Source organism: Electrophorus electricus, chromosome 19 (assembly GCF_013358815.1).
Source record: "Electrophorus electricus isolate fEleEle1 chromosome 19, fEleEle1.pri, whole genome shotgun sequence".
Taxonomy (NCBI): Eukaryota; Metazoa; Chordata; class Actinopteri; order Gymnotiformes; family Gymnotidae; genus Electrophorus; species Electrophorus electricus.
In genome coordinates this window covers 14,616,742-14,637,055 of record NC_049553.1, presented here as the reverse complement: position 1 = coordinate 14,637,055, position 20,314 = coordinate 14,616,742, and the positions used below count along the sequence as shown (strand labels likewise).

The window sequence follows — 20,314 nt, the reverse complement described above, 5'->3', positions numbered from 1 at the left end:
ATGACTCATGTGCCAGTTCCATTCAGTCAGACCATCAGAATACACTGGGCTTATCGAAGCTGCAAAGTTCTCACAGACAAGCTACTGTTCAACTGCCAAGAAGAACCCATTTAGAGAACCAACTGGCTCAAGTTCAGCTCATCTCACTGTATGTTGTTTCCATGTGGTAAAAATAATCTGGATTGTGAATGTGGACTATTCAGACCTCTATAGATAAGAAAGACATTTGTCCAGTTCATCTCTAACTGCTATTGTTCCATTTATTTATCTGTTTTCATTTAGGTCTAAATACTGACAAATAAGTGTGGTTTAATATATTTGCATCACCAGTGAAAATTCTTAGTTTAAAAATTACACGTAGATTTTTTAGATGTGTACAAAACAGGTTCAATCTCAATGACAGGTTCATCAAATTCCGTGATATGTCAGTTAGATCTTTGCCTGTAGGGGGCCTCAGTGAGCACTCCAGCAAACAAAGAGGAGCAGGTTCTTAGGAGAAGGCACACATCACTTCCTGATTTTCCACACAGTTATGATAAACAAACATCCAGAACTCTGTACTATACTCCAAAGCCTCTTATTAAGAATTACTGGAGGTAAAGAATATAAACTTCACACAAAGCATGTTTAATTCACTGTAGCCTGATGTGTTGTATGTAGTGCTGATGTTGCCACGGAGCTTTAGGTCTCCTCTAGGACTGGTGCCCTGGTGTCTTTCTCTCTGTTCAGACCTGCTAAGATTAGCTACTTGAAGGGGATATTTCTAAAATAAATAAATATTTCAAGTGAATGGCCTTTTCTGTATAATTCAAAGACGAGCCTGTCACCAAACTCAACAGTAATATGTTGTGTCATGGGCCCTTTTTGACTTTCCCATTCTTGAACGAGGGCCCCTGCGCGAGCACCTGCTGTCTCTGCACATACAGCGGGGCATTGTGCTCTGGGGCGATGCAGGACCGATCCTACCCCGCCGGGGTTGAGGTGACTGGGGCCCGAGCCCTCTGGCCTTTACCTCCTCCGCGCTAGTCCGGCCGTGAGAACACCTGATGAAGAGGCAGTGGTCTAAGGGAGCCCAGCAACTCTCAGCCCCTCCACTCTCGCTGCTAACATTGCAAGACTACGTGCATGAATATGTGCTGTTGTGTGCGTGAGACACACCACATGAAGGGGTAGTGAACAGCTGTTCTGTAGCCCGCGACGTGCACCTGTGAAGTGAGATGCCAGAAGATTTTTTTTTAATAGTGCTTGCCCTGGACACCTGCAGTCAAGTTGACAGTTTGTGATCACGGTTTTTAATTTTCTTCAATATTTTGTCGCCAGTCACATAAATAACTGGTAATTAGGTGAAGAACAGAAAGAAATCCATAACACCAACCCGAGTAGAAGCATCACCAGTTCTGTTCAACATTCATTTTACAGTTTGTAATGCTACTACACCATTTCTATATGCGATTAGAGGTGTCATCCAAAGTGAAGTGACTCTTATTCTGACTTGCCTTGTTAGCACAGGTATGTTCACAGGTATGTTCAACAGTGAAGACACATTGATATGACTCTCCCATCACAAACAGGGTTTCACTTTTTATTAGTAGTAGTGGTATTACATTATTATTATTATTATCACATTATCATCATCATCATCATCATCATTAGTAGTAGTGGTATTATTACTGCATTTATACACTTATGTAGCATCTTTCTGACACTCGAGCCTTTTCTGTCTTTAATGCGATGTCTCACTTCGAAATTTGTCTTCATTTAGTTTCCCTGAGCGGAAGTGACGCAGGAGTCGCTGACGTGGCCGGAACTCCGCCATCTTGAGGAAGGAAACGCCTTGAAGTTGGAGAGGAAACGAACTAATTGTAAGCAAACGATTGTTAACTCCTATTAAACTATAATAATGTTTTGTAACCTAAACCGTCATTCAGTACTGATAACTTTTTAAGAGTGACGTAGCTTTTTAAGAATGATTAATGTGACGTTTCATGCATTCTATGAGGTAGACCAGGAGCGAGCTCCTCAGTTTGGCTGTTAGTACCTGACAAAGACCCAGCTAATAGTGGACGATTAACGGGCCGCTAGAGGGGAAGAGGTTTAACACGCCTGTGTTATCTGTCTTATTAAACACTGACATTATATCGAGCTCAGATAGCGTACTATTGATAACGGAAGAGTTTATGCTGCTAATGTAGCTAGCCAGGTAAGTTAGACGAAGTTTAGCGCCGCTGGCACCTGGCTAGCTACCCGGCGCGCGCACACGCACGGAAAGGCTATTCAGCTCTTCTCTTTAGTCTCTTGGGAATGTTTAATACTAGCTAATAAACAGACAGGATTTTTAGTTGGTGCCGCGAAGCTCCTGTTCGGTTTCTTTGCCACGAGACTATGAGCAAGTCTTGCTTGGCTCAAGAAGTCAAAGTTGGCTTGTCAAGTTGCACTGTTAGAATTAGGTGAAATAGACACAAGAATGTAGTCTGTGGGAATGTTCATGCTTTTTGTTTCGTTGTTAGGATTGTTCCAGAGTACAGACTGTAGTTTAAATGAGGAACGGACTGCCACTGTAGTTTTGCTCAATAGTTTGGTAATGCAGGATAACTTGGTGTGTTGCTTTCTGAAAAGATGCATCAGGTATCCACCCAGTACAAATAACGTTGCTCTCTCTCACTTCCAGCTCAGAGTAATTACTAGACTTGTCAAAGATGGGGAATATCTTTGCCAACCTCTTCAAAGCTTTTGGCAAGAAGGAAATGAGAATTCTGATGGTAGGCCTCGATGCCGCTGGCAAGACGACTATATTATATAAGCTGAAGCTCGGAGAAATTGTTACCACAATCCCAACCATTGGTAAGAGATGGCTATCTTATGTGTCTCTAGAGTTTGTCACCTGTTTATCATGGTGTTTAGTGTATTTTGCAATGTTTTATGATACACACTGTTGATAACATTTCTCGTGGATCCCAGGGTTTAATGTGGAGACGGTAGAGTACAAGAACATCAGCTTCACGGTCTGGGACGTGGGCGGTCAGGACAAGATTCGACCGTTATGGCGTCATTACTTTCAGAATACACAGGGTAAGATCTGGAGCTTACCTGGGGAGAGGACATAGCCTTGGGAGGACAGCTGGCAACGCTACATTGTGTGTTAAAGAGGAATAAAATAACTGAATGATCTCTTATCTCGTCGTTCATACAGTTTTTTCCATACGTGTATGGAAATTGCAAATGTTTTGTTCTCTAAAGAAATGCATTTCAGCTTGGCACTGTCATGTCTTTTTGGTATGTAGCAGACTGAATTCTTTTATCCAGGCATGTTCAGAGTGGTCATGAGCTAATGCGTCTGCTCTTCACGTGTGTGGGCCGGTCCAGGTCTGATCTTTGTGGTGGACAGTAATGACCGAGAGCGCGTGAACGAAGCCCGAGAGGAACTGATGAGGATGCTGGCAGAGGACGAACTGCGGGAAGCCGTGCTGCTGGTGTTCGCCAACAAACAGGTGCCGCACCAGTCCGGCCTTGGACCCGAACGGGTGGAGCTCCTTTCAGAATGTGCCAGGTGTCGCTGATTAGGATATGCGCTGCTAGAAGACACGACACGAAGTCCTTTGTATTTGTTAGAACTTGGTACAGTTTTGTTGTCAAACAAACCAACTTGCTGAAATGAGATGTTCCTATAACTGCAAAATCGGCCCCTTTTTTGTTTTTAGAAAGTGGAAGTAAACATCCAATATCTCAGTATTTGCTGTTTCAGTTCTAGTGATCGAGTTGCTCCTGTTGTTTATGTGCACAGCGTAATTAGGTGTGTGTGGGTTTGTTTTTGTTTTAAACGCTACTGCTGGACGCCCGCCCCGCCCCGCTCCGCCCCCAGGACCTGCCCAACGCCATGAACGCCGCGGAGATCACAGACAAGCTGGGCCTCCACTCTCTCCGCCACAGGAACTGGTACATCCAGGCCACCTGCGCCACCAGCGGAGACGGCCTGTACGAGGGCCTGGACTGGCTCTCCAACCAGCTCAAGAACCAGAAATGATCGCCTCACTCCTACATTCGCCTCTTTTTGTTTTTCTTCCCTCTCCCTTCCCTTCCCTCATCTCACAGAAGCTTAGAGTCTCGGGTCGTGAGAAGCTGCTGCTGTCTGGTCGTACGTGGCCACAGTGAAATAGCAGAGCTGTGCTCTTAAGAGCATGCCGTGACCTCCGCCGTGTGCTCTCACCCTCATCTTTGATGTAAATAGTTTTGGTTTGTTTTTGTTTTGTCGCGAGGTGGGTTATATTATACACGGCCTCTTCTCTCCTGTTCTTATGTGTTTTATTTAATCATTTGGCACAGAGGTTGATCCGTTGTAGTGGGGAGGGAGAGGGAGAACGTCTTCGTCACTTCCAGTAGCTCTCGTCTCCCTCTCCCGATTGCTGTCTGCACAGTTTTTTTTTTTGTTTTGTTTTTTTTATTGTTTTGGTTTTGTGCAGGCTGCAAGAGTAACATGTACTGTAAACACAATATGTCATTGATCTCAAGGCAGCATGCACAGATACACACTACCTACAGCAGTTAGGGATTCCACTTCGAAAAAGGAGAACCCAGAAGCATCCTTGGTTCACTCCACAAGCCTTGGCAGGGCCTAGCTTCTCTCTTATATGAGCTGTTTTCTCATCAAGCCCCTTGCTGTGTGCCGTACCAGCTGTGCGGCGATAGGGGTGTGGTGTGCTGGCGTGGGTTGGTTGTTAGGTGGCGCTGTTCTCGTGTGCAGCAGGCCTTGGTGGGGCCTCCCCGCACTGCGGCGAACAGGTCGGCTTTTTGCTTTTCTGGTACGCCGTGGGGAAAAACCCGGTCGTGGTGACTCAGGTTAAATCATGTTTTGCCTTTCGAGCTAGAAAAACGGAGCCGGCGAGGAGGGAGAGAAAACGCACACAGGCCCAGGGTGTTGTATTGGGACAGGTTTCCAACTGTTTCGTTTCTACAGGATAAATCCATTCAGTGTTTTCTCTGTTTTGCGAGTGAGCCCAGTTGCCTGCGTTAGGAGCAGCAGAGAAGCTCCACTGTTCAGCTCTGTGGTTTCACAGACGTCGGGATTCAGGGGCTTTGTGAGTGGATGTCTGAATCAACTCGCTCCTGAAAGCAGCCTCTCCGGGGGGGGGGGGGGGGGGGGGGGTTAGTCGATGTTTAACATCGTCACTTCAGCGGTTTAATGGGTTTCCTTTAACTTCACTCACACTTTTTTTTTTTTTTTTTTTTGGCGTTCTGAACGGGGTAAAAACACAAATCTCTTGAGAATGTGGCATGGTACAGCAATATTAAATGTGTGTGAGCTTCATATTTTTGATATGGCTGTTTTTTTTGTTTTGTTTTTTTCCTCCAGGTGATTCGCGGTGCCTTTGTGATCTGTAGAGCTCCCCATTTAGACCCGGAAGTGAACGCACTGGTCTGTGACCTCGCTGGGTTAGGCATAGGTCGACTTGCATTGTTTGACTGTTGCTAGGAAACGTCCATTTAAAGTGACGGCATTAAAACCCACACCAACTGAACGAGCCCATTAGTTAGTACTCCTTAAGGAACCTCTGATTTTATAGACACTGATTGCTTGTATTGGGACAAAACTATATATGAATCTCTTCTAGCAAAGTTTGTCTGAGTGACTATTAACATGAATGTTTGTTTTTTTGTTTTGTTTTTTTTTTAATGTAAACTTATCTTGTGTATGACTTTGACAGAAAAAGCACTGTAATTAAAGAAATGAGTGTAAAACATGACTGGCTGTCCGGTTGTTCCTCGCTTGGTTGTCTGCAGCATAACGTGGCCCTACGGCTGCGTTCATTAACGGGGGGAAGTGGGAATGATGTGAAGGCCAAAAGGGTGTGTGTGTGTGCGCGCTAGAAAAGAAGGCTGTTCCCACTGATCCAGGAGCAGTGCAGGCATCCCCAAGACACAGAAGGGACACGTTTGTTAGCTCGGGAGTAGTGGGTGTGGGATGTACTGAACAGGACAGACCAGCATGGAGGTGTGGCTCTTCCTCCCAGACTGGCCCAGGGCCTGGCACAATGACCCACTGGGCTATGCCCAGTCCTGAGCTAGTTCCTGGCCAAAGTCAGGTTTTCAGGAGTTTCTTGAAATATTAAACCCCAGAACAAAAGTCACGTCAGTACCGGGTAATTCCCAGTCCTAGTCAACCCGTTTACATTCCACTTTCCCCAGGGCAGATGTTGTGAGTGGGGTTGTCTAGGATTAGCACCAAAAGGTGTGGCTCTAAGGGGTGATGGACATGAGTGGGCAGAGCCTGAGGGGCAGTCAGGGTGCAGTGAGAGGACTCACCCCCAGCCGGGGCTCTTCCAGGCCAATCAGGCTGCCATGGATACTGCAGCCAAGCCTGTAACACACAGCAGGAGGGAGGGATGTGGTGTCAGGCCCCTCCCCTCTAAGTTTCTCTCTCTTTCCTCCCTCGTTTCCCCCCCCAATCCCTCTCCTCTCGTCCCCTCCTGTGCTTTGGCGCTCTTACAGAGTGGCTTTTGTGCAGGCCACTCGTTGCTGTGTAGGGGGGGCACTCACCCCCTGAGCGCCTGCAGGAGATGGAGTGGGATGTTTCCTGCTCTCCTCATTTTGTCTTGGCTTTGCTCTTTTCTGGTGAGGCAGTGGATGCCCCTTTCACAAACAGCATCCCCCACTAAGGCCGGGGCTCACTCCACCACCGGAGGGGGAGGCTGGGCGCGCCCCGCTGATGGAGAAAACTCCACGGAGCTCCCCGAGGCCGAAAAGACCGACAGACGTAACTGCGTTCAAAAGACTGATGGACCTCAGTGGAGAACAGCCACGCTTAGGCGTTTTAAAAAAAGAGTATGTTTATTTCACGGGCCACTTACAGAAAAGAGGGCGTCCAGGAAACACACACATTCGTGTTGTTAAACTACCATAAACTACATTTTTGGTAATTGTGAATGCAAAAAAACCCAAAACTTTTTGGAGTATTAAAAACGTCTTCTAAAGAATATGGTGTTCTGGTCACAGTACACTGCCTATCCTGCGCATGAAGGTGCATCTACTACAGTATGGTCTTCACATCACTGAGGGTTATAGTGAGCAGAGGACCGTGAACCCCATGCTCTGGTACAGCAGGTGTGCCACACTACACCTGAGCAGGCAGAGGAAAGCCATGGTAACTTTGGTAACCAGGTCTGGAGTTGAATTAAGAGAACATGAAACACTGGTCTGTCTAACAGCCTAAACTGACCCCGCCGGCACAGAGACACTGACTAGCTAGTCTCCGATTGGCTAGTACAGGGAGGAAGGCGTAGCGATCGTGGCATCAGTCATCTGAGTCGGTGTCATGTCGATGTCGGTGGCTCTGTGGAACAGACGTTCTTTTGGCGTGGCGACCGTGACCACGACCCCCGCTGTCCAGTGAAGTGTCCGTGTCGTGCCGCCGGTGAGGGTGCTCCCTCTGAGAAGGGGAGGAGCTCCTGTGGTGGAGGCGGTCCCGAGAATAAGGGGAGGGGCTTCTATGCCTGAACTTTGACATCTGAGCTGAATGGCTGTCACATGCAGTGGCTCCACTTTGGCTGCCATGTGATGGATTAGCACCGCGGCGGTCTCCATGGTCCTGTCTGCGTCTGTAGCACAGTACACACACACAGCTGGGACAAGCATGGGTAGTGTGTGTGGGGATAGGACAGATGCACAAATTGCGGTTTAAATTAAAAAAAAAAAAAAAAAAAAAAAAAAAAAAAAAAAGGACCCAGCAGACATGCAGGATAAACCATGCCACCTGCCCTGTCTAAACAAGTCATGTCTTACAGCCCATAATAAATCACAACAGACATAATTCCATTCTTGACTAAAAATTTCTTTTCAGCAATTCAGGTTGATGAGATTAAAACTGCAGTTTTCCTGAGTGTCTGTCGATAAATACGCTAATTTCCGTGCAATTTCAACTGAAACGTCCTACAAGTACAACGTCATAACTGCAAACGGGATGGGCACGCCGCTCCTGGAAACTGTGCAACAGTGCCACCTACCGTAGGAAACAGCTTATTGCATACCGGAGAAACTTAACGAGCAGGCCAGAATTCGACACACAACTCGTTCAGTCCTTTTGTACTACAAGTCTCCTAAATGATGTAGCAGAAATAATATACTATGAAGAAAATACGAACAGATGCATTACTTTTTACTGTTGCCGTCGGAATCTGAGCGGCCTGAGGGCGACTGCCGTCGGTGATGCTTCTTTTTGTCCTTATTCTTTTCTTTTTTGCTCTTTTTCTCCTTTTTGCTTTTCTTGTGACCGCCGTTTCTGTCACTGTGAAGAGGAGACAAACTACGACTCAGAACGTGGAGATGGCATCCATAGTTCGCTCGGTCTGAACCACAGTAGGTGGGGTCAGCAGGACTGTACCATCGTGGATTTTAACACACTTGTATTCGTTCAATTCATTTACATGGTGATGTTAATAAGCTTTACAGAAACGTATAGTTCACAGCCATTGTTTGTTTTTCATAGACCGTATCGTTTAGATGCAGTCATAATCCACAGGGATTAGGCTAAGGGAGTGTTGTATTAAATATATCCTGAAACGCCAGTTCAGTTTGGTTCCTGAATGATGTGCAATGTTTTGGCCACCTGTGGTGCCATCCAGAACCCCGAACTACGGACCAAAGTTTGTGTGTTTAAAACTCCGATCAATAACCTCTCAGATAACGCTGTTGTCTTACTTCTCTACACATCTCTAATGTGAAGGTTTACTGTGCAGTTTTAACAATCTTACGTTTTAGTTTTACCTAACACGTTAATTAATCCTTCAAATCATCAAACTCTCAATCTTGTAGGAGTGTTACTTGTTGGTTTTCAGGCCCAGTTTTAAAGCTGGAAGTGCTGTCCTCTAACCTGTTCGTGTCTTCAGCCCGCTGCACGTCCTCCGTCCTCTGGCTGGGTGCTTCTGCAGCTCCAACAGCTTTGTGATGCTGAAAAACCAGTGACATGAAATTGAAGCAGAACAACAAATGTAAAGCAGAACTGCATTTCATTCTTCTTTGACTTTACTGATGGATGGATAATGAGCTCTTAGAAATCTGTGACAAATTTCCACCTTTTTAATCCGGAATCTGGATCTGAATTTCTAGATGCCGTTCATACTAGTTTACTGCATGTACCGTGAACACGGGCAGGCCCATCTTCACAGCCTCTTTCTCCTGTTTCGAAAGAATCATCCTTCGGGTGCCAGCACTGAGAAACACAGCGAAACAAAACATCAACACAGAATATTCACCCCAGCTAAGGTTCAGATGGGACTCCCAGGTTCTGGCTGTGGTCCAAAAGAATTCAGGAAAAACTCTGTCTAATCATAAGCATATAGGAAACTAAATAACATTCTTGTGACATTCCAGACATTTCGTAGGACGACCAAACCAAATAAGGCGAAGAGAACAGCCTGCTTTAAGAAGACTGTCCCAAATTAATCAGGAGTTCCATCACCGCCTTATCTGCCAACCTGCCCCAAACACAACACCACCACACTGAAGTGTTTCAGTACTTTTACCTGGAGCTCCCGAGGCCGGATAATCTGTCCACGCCGCGGTCCTCCCCCTCTCTCCTACACACATCCACCAGGTCCTACAGGGCCAAACAGAACACTCAGCAACAGAGGCACAGCGACAGCGGCACCCTGACGCCAAAAAAAACGCAGTATGCGTGTAGCAGCGAAGAAAGGATATAAGCCCTTTAACAGCAGACCTCCTTAGTAAGACCAGCCGGACGTTTCTGGATAGTTTTATGACCCCTAAAATACAAACCAAGAAAAATTAAGACGTGAGAAAGAAAGACACAAAGAAAAATGTAAACAGAGAGACAAATATCTGGGACGGACGATCCACTCACAGAGCTGCCAACATCGCCTCGCGCTCTGCCTCGCGGACCGCAGACAGCTCCTCCTCTCGGGACAGAGGTGCCTCGCCCGCCTTGTCTCGCGCGTACCATGTCAGGTCCTTGCCTTTCTGCCAGCGCCCCACGGGTGCCATGAGGGAGTTCCCTAAAAATAGTGAAAAAAGGGGGAAAACAACTTCTGCTTGGGATTGATGAAGAGATAGGTGACGTAAAAGCATGCCCTATTAATTAATGAAATGGTGCATAATAAAATCCATATTGGCAAGCAATATGTACATTTATTTATATGTAAATGTCATTTTGTCCTCTTGGGAAGAGGGGGAAAAGCGCTTTTCTATCCGTGTAACCGAAAAGAACATGCGATTATAAGGATATCACTCATAAAAGCTTCGCGTAGTGGGGTAAAGGAAATCAAACCAAGTAAAGCACAGTTTACTTGTCTAAATATTTGCTAGACCGACAGCATCAGTGGACACGCTGGCAGAAACCCTGTCGGTGCGTCAGTTACGTAAACGAGCGAAGAGTCGCTCTCGGGGCAGATCCGCACAGAAGAGTCGCTCCCGGGGCAGATCCGCACAGAAGAGTCGCTCCCGGGGCAGATCCGCACAGAAGAGTCGCTCCCGGGGCAGATCCGCAGCGAGGGTGCGACCGAATAGGGGAACGGCACCATCCAGATACCGCATCAGGAATGAAGGGAGCGAGTGCTCCAAACACACAGAAACACCGCGACGCGATGAGAGAGGACCCAGCTCACACAGGTAACGCTGGGATCACAGCTGTTTCTTAGGAAACTTGTAGGCTAGCGAAGAGTTTTGCAAATTACTTGACTGGGTTTGTCCTAAATAATACAGTTAATTATGTACGTAATCAACTGAGATTAGGATGAATAATTCCAGCTGCTTAACAACCTACTTCTGGTGGGTCGTTCGTAGCTGTTTTTGTCAGTGTCGGGAAGCATGCTTAGCCAGCGGTGTTTTGTAGGTAGATAACCTACCCTGGGTAGATTAGAGAGATTAATTTAAACAACTACATAGATATTGAAAATAACTGAATGCTGCGTTCAGAGCTGACCAGACTGTTGATCATTCGACAAGCCTCTTAAAAGCGCTTAAAGTCCGCCATGTCCTGGCAGATCTCCTGTAATCCTGTAGAGGATTTATCCTGATTTAGGCAGCCCCAGTTGGTAAATGCCTGTCTGATCTGGGAGGGGTAGCAAAGCTTGCTGTGCCTTACCCAAATAGTTCTCCCTGTGCTTGTCGGTTTTCACATCGTCCCAGTTGAATTGGTCCTGGCCTCCTCTAACTCCTCCAGATCTCGAAGAGCCGAACATGCTTCCGTTGCTCCAGACGGGTTTATAAACGGAGTCTTCCTTTTTTAGGGACGAGGCATTCTACGCGTCTTACACGTGTGTCGGTACCTAGCTGATAAGCGGGGCCTAGCGCTTCCTGCACATCCGGGTACAACCGCGCTGCGTTCAACGACTTCGCTTTTCCGTGTCTAGCTGTGTAGAATTTGCACGTGTTTATCGTGTCTGCAGCCCGAGGTGTTTTATTACCACGAAACCTTATTTGTGTAGAGTGTTATGTGTAAACACAAAACGAAGAGTGGGTTCTGCCTTGTTTCTTCAGCGCGTTACTAATTCTAAAGTTACTTTGCTCATAAATGCGCATGGGCTACAGATCCATGCCAAGATCGTGCGCAGTGTTGACGCGCATGAATGTGCTGTGGAGTCTCACTTAAGTCACGGCGCTCGGCCCACGGTGCTGGCCCCGAGACCGACAACAGTGATCCGTGTCAGAGCGGCTGGCGGAAGGCGCCCTGCCCCTGCGCTGGAGCGCAGTTTACTCTCATGTGCGTCAGGCTGTTCTCCAGGTTTTTCTCAGGTAAGCTCGAGGAAAACGAGCGCGTTTTCTAAACAGCGTCCAGAGATTCACATCACTTGGCCCGGGATTTTAAAGATGCAGCTCGTGTAAGTGTGCATGCGACAGCACTTCTGTCCGTTGATGTGGGACTAGTAGTAGCGCTTTAATGCCTGAGTCGCGTTAACGCCGTTGTAGAGGAGATTTCAGTCTCGCTGTTTTATTGCATCCGTCGTTCTTCATAATCATGCATATCTCTGCATGCGCGCGCTCTGGCCAAGCCGTGCTTCTCCCCGACGTGCATAAGGACTTGTACTAGCGCGAGGAGCTGCCTGTTTGCGTCACCGCTGCAGAGATTCTTGGGTGTATAAGCATGTATATCGCAACAGTGTAATAGTAGAGTAACCTGCTATATTATAGTGTTATTGTACCAGCGACACTTTCAGAAGCCCGAGGGTGAGGTTGAGCTCGTGTCGGGGGTTTAACCATCACCGTTTACACGCGGCTGTCACGGACATCTGCGTGCGCAGAAGTCGGCGTTTCAAAGCAGGCACTCCTAAAAACCGCGCTGAGTCTTAGCCTGGCCATACAGCTGGGGTCACGCACACTAGCTCCAGGGGCCTGAATGTGGTAGTCGATGTGAGGGCAAACGTTTTAGTTTATTTTTATTAAGAGAATTTTTAATTCTACAGACTTTTCTGTGAAAGGCAGTGTTTTGCTCCCAAGCTTGCTGACTTTGCCTTATGTTTTGCTTTGGAACCAGTAAACTGGAGCGTCCGCTATTTCATGTGTGTTACCCAACATTGGTGTTTTACGTTACAACAGCTCACACCTGCACACTGGACTTTTCAGAAGTGATTTACATAAACGTAAACTGTGCGCTCCCATCAATGAAGCAAAGTCCATGAAGCAAGACAGCAGAGCTAGGCTGTGTTGCAGAAAGTAGGCCACCCATGCCCAGTACACTCCCAGTGCCTCATCAGCGCTTTAGCTGAGTGATCTTGCACTGTAATGCTGTGCAGCAGTGGGGATTAACCAGGGCTCACTGTTGCTTCTCGACTGAGCTGAACTACACACACTGCCTGGCCAAAAAAAGGTCTCACTCTAATATTTCGTTGGACCGCCTTTAGCTTTGATTATGGCACGCATTGGCAGTGGAATCATTTCCACAAGCTTCTGCAATGTCAAAACATTTATTTCTGTCCAGAGTTGCATTAAATGTTCCCCCAAGATCTTGTATTGGCGATGGGAGATTTGGACCACTGTGCAAAGTCTTCTCCAGCACATCCCAAAGATTCTCAATGGGGGTCAGGTCTGGACTCTTGTGGCCAATCCATGTGTGAAAATGACTTCTCATGGTCCCTGAACCACTCTTTCACAATTTGAGCCCCATGAATCCTGGCATTGTCATCTTGGAATATGCCCATGCTATGAGGGAAGAAAAAATCCATTGATGGAATAACCTGGTTGTTCGGTATATTCAGGTAGTCGGCTGACCTGACCAACTGCAGCAACCCCAGGTCATAGCACTGCCCCTCTAGGCTTGTACAGTAGGCACTAGGAATGATGGGTGCATCACTTGAGCCGCCTCTCTTCTTACCCAGATTTACCTTGTTCCAGAGTGATGGGCACATCTGGACTCATCAGACCACATGACCTTCTTCCATTGCTCCAGAGTCTAATCTTTACGCTCCCTAGCAAATTGAAGCCGTTTTTGCCAGTTAGCCTCACTGACAAGTGGTTTTCTTAAGACTACACAGCTGTTTAGCCCCAATCCCTTGAGTTCCCTTCACATTGTGCGTGTGGAGATGCTCTTACTTTCACTATTAAACATATCCCTGAGTTCTACTGTTGTTTTTCTACGATTTGATTTCACCACACGTTTAAGTGACCGCCGATCACGATCATTCAAGATTTTTTCCCACCACATTCCTTCCTTGAAGATGTTTCCCCACAGTCCTTCCACTTTTTAATAACGTGTTGGACAGTTCTTAACCTTATTTTAGTAGTTTCAGCAGTCTCCTTAGATCTTCTCTGCTTGATGCATGCCAATAATTTGACCCTTCTGAAACAAATTAAGATCTTTTCCATGACCAAAGGATGTCTTTCCACATGGTTGTTTAACAAATGAGAAGCTACTCACTGCATCAGTTAGGTTTAAATAACTGAAACAATCACATGCAGTAATTATCCAATGGGAGGCGCTTACCTATTTGCTTAGTTAAATTCAGGTGGTGTATATATTAATTTGTGTGTGTGTGTGTGAGAGTCACATGCCAGTCCAGCAGGGTGGCAGTGTAGTTCCATGTTTCCTCTACATTCATAGTCCAGAGTTATCTGTGCTCTATATCTGTCTGTCTGTTTCCTTCTGTACTGCCACGCTTACACACACACGCACTCATCCTGGAGTTCACACTACAGATCAGCACTGTCTGTTTTGCCTCACCTCTCTCACAAACAGGTTGTTCAAGGTAGGTACAAAGAAGTTGCTGGCCTTTGTGTGCTTTTTTTCTGACTGATTTTATGTTCTTTGAGCTGTGTAATATGTGAGACAGCTGGGGTTGTCATTATCATCTCCATGTTTATCGTAATAAATAAGAGTGATGTGTAGTATTTCAGTGTTAGCAATGGAGAACTGAAAGCTAATGAAGATGCCTCATTTTTACAGAACCCATGTTTGAGGGAAAATCCAGGTTCTGTTTCCTGGGCAATTCCCTATTGCGTACTGATTTCAAGTTTCTATCAACCCAGGCTGCTTCAGAGATGTACTATTGTTGTTGTTAATAATAATAATAATAATTTATTATTATTATTATTATTTGCATTTATATAGCGCCTTACTACTGTAATCACCCATTTCTCTTTTAAGTCGTCCATGTCAGGAAGTTTTTTTTTGTTTGTTTGTTTTTTTTTGTACTGATGACTTCAGCGATGTAAATTCATTGGTTATCGGGTAGAGAACTTTTCAAGTGATTTTTAAAAAAAAATTTTTTCCCCCTAATCTTTTCAAGTTATGGTTTTTAAAAATGTATAATTGTAGCAAATTGTTGCTGTTTTTAGTGGTCTATAAACAAATACATCGTATACATTTTTTTAACCATCCATAGATTAGACTGCTTGTACAAAAGGTAATGTTAAGTTGAAGCCATTTAAAAAAAAAAAAGTCTTGTAGCAATGGTATGCTGCAGAAATTAATCACTCATTTAAATCACTAATTTAAATAATCACTACAGTATTAAGTATTATTGTGCATGGGCCCAAAGCCAGACCACAGTGATGTGCACCCTGTCCTCTGCAGTGTGTCGAGCACTTCTGGTAATGTGAATCACGGGCTGTTTTGAATGGTCCCTAAATTGGCAGCAGAGGAGTCTCTTCCGTGAGTGCCTGTGGGGACTTCGAGCAGGGCACTCCTACACAAACAGCCCTAACGAGCTGAGCCGCTAACAAGCTGAGGTGTGGGGCGTTGACTGGCAAGGGAAGAGGTTTTGTGGTTTGTAAAGCACTCATAAGGGATCTTCTGTGTTTGGAGAATTTATTTAGGCTTGTTCTGTATCTGGTTTTGGTGTAGTGCAGTGTGTGAAGGTGGTGTAGTAGGGAGTAATGGGTGATGGTGCTACAGTGGGGTATAAGGTGAAGCTGATAGTGATGTAGTGTGGAGGTTTGAGGGACTTAGCACTGTGTTTTTACCTTTTCTCTGGGATGTACCCACATTTTGGATTTGTTTTTATTTTCAGTTTGGTCAGATTGTGCGTGACCGTATCAGCGTGTTCTCCCTCTGCTCGCTCTCTCTCTCTCCTCTGTTTCCACCTCTCCCCCACTTTCTCTCTCCCCCCCCCCCCATACTCTCAACTTCTCTGCCTCCCTTCCTCTCTGTAGCAATGGCAGGACCAAGGCCCGTGGTGCTGAGCGGACCCTCGGGTGCGGGGAAGAGCAGCCTTCTGAAGCAGCTTCTCCAGGAGTTCGACGGGGTGTTTGGCTTCAGCGTGTCCCGTAAGTGTGATTGACCCAGCCGCTCTTAAAGCTAAACTGCGCTGCAGGCATGGCCTTTTATTTTGAAAATGTTCCTGTTTCACGTTTCCATGCATTACCCGTGTTTGGGTGTAGCGGTAACGCGGGGATCTGTGAAGACTGCATGGTTGCTGCTGCGTGCGAGCGAGCGAGTGATCCCTGACGCCATCCTGTGTTTGACACGCACTTCCCTTCCCCACAGATACGACGCGGAAACCTCGTCCAGGGGAGCAGGATGGAAAAGGTCCAGACTATAGTGTCCTCTCACCAGTCTGACCATCACTAGTGTGAACACAGCAGGGTACTAATCCCCACCCAGTATAAAGCAGGGTACTAATCCCCACCATGTGCCGTGTTTCCTTTGCCACACTTTTCCTGCTCCAGACTACCATTACGTGAGCCGAGAGGTAATGCAGGCAAGCATCGACAACGGGGAGTTTATCGAGAGTGCGGAATTCTCGGGGAACATGTATGGAACAAGGTACTCGCAGACTTTCTCGCTTATTGTTGTGTTGTTTATTGTTGATGTGTCCTATGTAAGTGTGACGCGTTATCCACACCAGTGAGTCACTACACACATCTGAGTCTTAACAATTAGTTGACGGATTTGTTCAGGTTTACCGCCCATTTACATACTGGTCTTTGTTATACTGGCCATTTGAAAAACATGATTTTCCATGGTGACTTTGTTGCAGCTCTTCTAAATTTGTCATCTTGCCAAATTACATGATGCTCTGGGGGGGGGGGAACAGGATTCTGTTTCTATGGCAACCATATATGTGTCCAGAATGGCAGTGAACAGCTGCTAGTGAACACGTCTGGCAGGGCAGTGATGTCATCTGTGTGCGCTCACCAGCGACGTTATCTCTGTGCGTTCGCTAGTAAAGCCGCAGTGCAGGAGGTCCAAGGCCAGAACCTGATCTGCATTTTGGACGTCGACATGCAAGGTGTGAAGAGCATCAAGAGGACAGGACTCAACCCCATCTACATCTCCATCCAGCCCCCATCTATGGACGTGCTAGTAGGCCAGGCCTCGACCTTCTCAGTGTTCCTGTTTGAGCTTCCCACCTTCTCTGTTTGATCATGTGGCAGTCTTTTTTTTCCCCTTTATACAGAAGTTGATTCAGAAGGTCTTATGGCGTTATTCTGTTTTAACTGTTTTCTTTTCTTGTGCGGTGCCTCGTTTAGCATTTGCTATGATCACGCACGCCACAGCTACCTCACCCCCAACTCTTTGACTTTCTTGTAGGAGAAGAGATTAAGGGAGAGGAAAACGGAGTGTGAGGAAAATGTACAGAAGCGCCTGCAGGCCGCACGTGTGGACATGGAGATCAGTGAGTTTTAAAATGCTCAGCTTCAACGTTCCGAGTACACCTGCAGCTTTGCATAAGTGTGATTGTCACTTTGCCTGTTTTATCAGTACATGCCTCTTGTATGTTAACAGTCTTTGCTGGGATTTGATTTTCACCAAGAAAAAAAATGTCTCAATGTTTGATGGGCGTGACTGTACTGAATCTGTGTATTTTAAAACTGATGGTAAGGGTCTGTCTTGCAGGCAGAGAGCCGGGTCTGTTTGATGTCGTCATCATCAACGACCACCTGGAAGAAGCATATGAGGCATTAAAAGGAGCTCTTCTACCAGTGAGACCCTCACCCCTCACACTTCACCATAACACCTTTGATGTGGTCAGCCATGGACATTACAGCAGTGTCCAGCAGGGTTTGAGGTCTAAACGGCCACAGAGGAAAGGGGTTTAAAACCCTCCAGGAGGCAGTCAGTTGTTATTCCTGGATGAGCCTTAACCATGAAGAAAAGCTCTCGCCTTACTGTTAGGAATAACCCTAATGACTAGTCGTCCCGCAGTCGGGACCTTCAGTACGTCTGCCAGCAAGAGCTGAGCGAGTCTTCGTCTCCTTTGAGCTTCACCGTGCACTCTGGAATGATCCGTTTCCTCTCGCACAAACAGGAAATCCAGAAGGTCAAAGAGGCTAAGAAGGTGTGACCCCCACCGCTCTGGCCATCCAGACCAAGGTCCGGCGGCCCCCTTCCAGACTGGAACATTCCACTCCACCCAGCATCCACCTGGACTGCTGCCTCCACCCTAAAGAACAAATCCCTGAAGACTCCACCTCCTCTCCTGTTTGTTTTTCTTGCAAAAAAATTCCAGTATTTAAAGGTGATGGAATAGCGTGCAGGATTTAAAAAACAAACAAACCTGCACATCATTATTAAAGCAGGTTTAGGCACAAGAACAGCCATTAACGTGCAACTCTGTTAACTTTGTTTACCCCATTATTGTTTGTTTACCCCATTATTGTTTCTCTTGGCTTTTGATGGACCTCCAGTACAAAAAAAAAAATATTTAATGTGTAACTGTAGTGGGATGAGGCAGCTTTCTAAACTTGGCATTCTCCCTCTTAGACACTCCAGACAGTCCGATTTTCCACGCTCAACTGCCTCTTTATGCAGATATGATGACCTGAGCTCAAGGTTGCTGTTTAAATTTCACACCCCGTGTTGTTGACGCGACCCGTTTCCTACGACAGACAGGCTTTTGTTTTGGAGTCCCTCACCCCCACCCCACCCCAAATTTCTCCCTAATTTACTTGTATCTAATTCCCACGTGCATCCTGCATCTCCCTAATGCAGCGTCTTTGCGAGCTGCAGCTCGTGCACCTTCGAGGACAGAGAGACCCGCTCAGAGGATGGTCTGTCTGTGCCTCGCTGAGGCCTGAGCTCATACTTACCACATGCTTCATTCGTAAGCAACTGCTGAGTCGAAATAACCAGACGTGTTGGGTCCATCAAACTGTTCCTCTGTAATCGCGTGAAACTCCAGCTTTTTATTGTAAGCTTGGTGTCTAGTGAGACTGTAGAATATTTCTGGCTTATATTGTTTACACTGTTCTAATAAGCGTGTGTTTTTTCTGTAACTTAACGCTGTTGCGTATTGATTAGGAATCAGGAATAGTGTATGCACAGTTTACAGAAGGAAATGGTGATCATTTGATCAGTGCAGAGTGCTTTTATATCTCGCATTTCCAGTTCTCACAATGAGCTTGTAGAATCCATCACCTCTAAGTGAATCCGTGGCCATGTCCTGCAGGGGGACACAAGGAGTCCTGATCAGTTCTAAACGAAGATCGCATGTCAAACGTACAGTCGCGGGACCATGATGGTCCTTTTTTAACTTCTAAAGCATCCCTTAAATTTGATTGTACATATGACATGAGTCAGAATGCAAACAGGCTCTCTGTGTGGGTGCTATCCGTGCAGTTTGGCGGCTCAAATTTTAACTGCAGGCTGCACTCTGCTGGCGAGATCTAGTCTGGGCTTGTCCTAGACTAAAGTGCAGGTCCAGCATTCATAGGACTTCAGCTCTGGAGCCCTGATGGATGTGTTCTAGACCGCCTGCTGGTTTCGGGCTCATTTCTAAGCTTTCCGCCATGTGGAAACTTTGGTTTGGATCTGAACTGTGTAGCAGTAGTGTACACCCCCTACATCCTCCCCTTCCACAACCAACCCGTGTGGCCAGGAAGGCAAAAGATGTGGGATCTTCCCAGTCTGCTTGGCGTGTCCAGCTCTTTAAGGAAGGGCTAGCTGATGATGTATTGGCTTGGAGTGACTTGAGGCGGTTGACTAGGTAACCTGAGGACAGTTTTTATTCTGACAGGCTCTCAGCTCTGTATTCTGACTCTGTTTATGTGGGTGGAAACTACCACTAGGATCTGAGTTTTAGAGGAATCGCTGTCTGACCACGTTGCGGTTCCCAATTGAAATGGGCCATGTGCACGCCCGGCTGAGATCATGCCGCATTGAGAGCGAGCCCCGCTGGCCTTTCTGCTGGACACCTCAGGCTGTGGCAGCTTTGTACTTTCATACACGGCAGATCTCAGCCAAGGAATTCAGAATTGTTTACGTCTGTGTGCTCATTTTGGCAAATGCAAACGAAACAACACATGGAAGTGGATATTTAAAACCAAATACTTTTGCTTTAGCTGATTACTAGCGTGACTAGAATAATGTCTGCGTTGAGACGGTGGGTCTTAAGTGTGCTTGTGTTGTATTTAAAGGTGATGCTCCTGTTATTTATAGCTGAAGATGAAGGGACACACAAAACAGGTGTAGCCTGGTCAGAACAGCTGTAGTGGGAAGTGCTGTGTGACCTCAGCTTGCACGAGTCTCACTGGCTCAGAAACAACTGCTGGAGAAATCATTTTTCATCTCACCGTTTCAAATCAAGCACACAAGGCCACTACTTGAATCTGAAGTAACATTTTTAAGGAGGAAGACTGGTTTAGCTTAATGAATGTCTAAAACAACTGTCCATTAATTTATCTTGTAATGTTGAGTGTCACAGTATTGATATCCACAGAAATACTGACACCACCCCAGTCTTTGTTGGTCTTTTGGGGGGGCTTGATCCATTGATCCCATTCCATACTCCTTTGCCTTAGTCGTCTTAGAACAATTCCAGTTTATTTTGGACAAACTTGTCCAGGGGGTGTGTTTAATTTCTCTTATTAATTATTCTGCATTGAAGGAGATGCGTCCTTGATACAAACTAAATAAATGTTAGTGGCTCAATGT

The 20,314-nt window shown here is 46.2% G+C and overlaps 3 protein-coding genes across 5 annotated transcripts; 2 read left to right on the top strand and 1 right to left on the bottom strand.

Moving 5' to 3' along the window:
- The first annotated feature begins 1,785 nt into the window (after positions 1 to 1,785).
- arf1 (ADP-ribosylation factor 1) lies at positions 1,786 to 4,985 on the top strand. The gene is made up of 5 exons (XM_035519878.1): positions 1,786 to 1,862; positions 2,669 to 2,841; positions 2,959 to 3,069; positions 3,364 to 3,488; positions 3,860 to 4,985. The coding sequence occupies exons 2-5, from the start codon at positions 2,697 to 2,699 to the stop codon at positions 4,019 to 4,021; spliced, it is 543 nt and encodes a 180-aa protein (XP_035375771.1). The 5' UTR covers positions 1,786 to 1,862; positions 2,669 to 2,696; the 3' UTR covers positions 4,022 to 4,985.
- A 1,818-nt stretch (positions 4,986 to 6,803) lies between these two features.
- On the bottom strand, positions 6,804 to 11,305 carry c19h1orf35 (chromosome 19 C1orf35 homolog). Of its 2 annotated transcripts, none has more exons than XM_027025696.2 (8): positions 11,090 to 11,305; positions 9,851 to 10,001; positions 9,707 to 9,752; positions 9,513 to 9,586; positions 9,127 to 9,199; positions 8,861 to 8,937; positions 8,144 to 8,275; positions 6,804 to 7,613 (listed from the first exon to the last, which is right to left on the bottom strand). In XM_027025696.2, the coding sequence occupies exons 1-8, from the start codon at positions 11,184 to 11,186 to the stop codon at positions 7,286 to 7,288; spliced, it is 978 nt and encodes a 325-aa protein (XP_026881497.2). In that variant the 5' UTR covers positions 11,187 to 11,305; the 3' UTR covers positions 6,804 to 7,285. The 2 variants fall into 2 exon arrangements, with proteins under 2 accessions (XP_026881497.2, XP_026881498.2); XM_027025697.2 differs by having other exon boundaries at positions 6,804 to 7,589; positions 11,090 to 11,302.
- guk1a (guanylate kinase 1a) lies at positions 10,421 to 20,313 on the top strand. 2 transcript variants are annotated; one of them, XM_035519877.1, is made up of 8 exons: positions 10,421 to 10,614; positions 15,592 to 15,705; positions 15,926 to 15,967; positions 16,108 to 16,204; positions 16,606 to 16,744; positions 16,973 to 17,057; positions 17,279 to 17,364; positions 17,691 to 20,313. In XM_035519877.1, the coding sequence occupies exons 1-8, from the start codon at positions 10,545 to 10,547 to the stop codon at positions 17,724 to 17,726; spliced, it is 669 nt and encodes a 222-aa protein (XP_035375770.1). In that variant the 5' UTR covers positions 10,421 to 10,544; the 3' UTR covers positions 17,727 to 20,313. The 2 variants fall into 2 exon arrangements, with proteins under 2 accessions (XP_035375770.1, XP_026881499.2); XM_027025698.2 differs by lacking the exon at positions 10,421 to 10,614 and adding an exon at positions 11,498 to 11,739.
- Position 20,314: the final 1 nt, after the last annotated feature.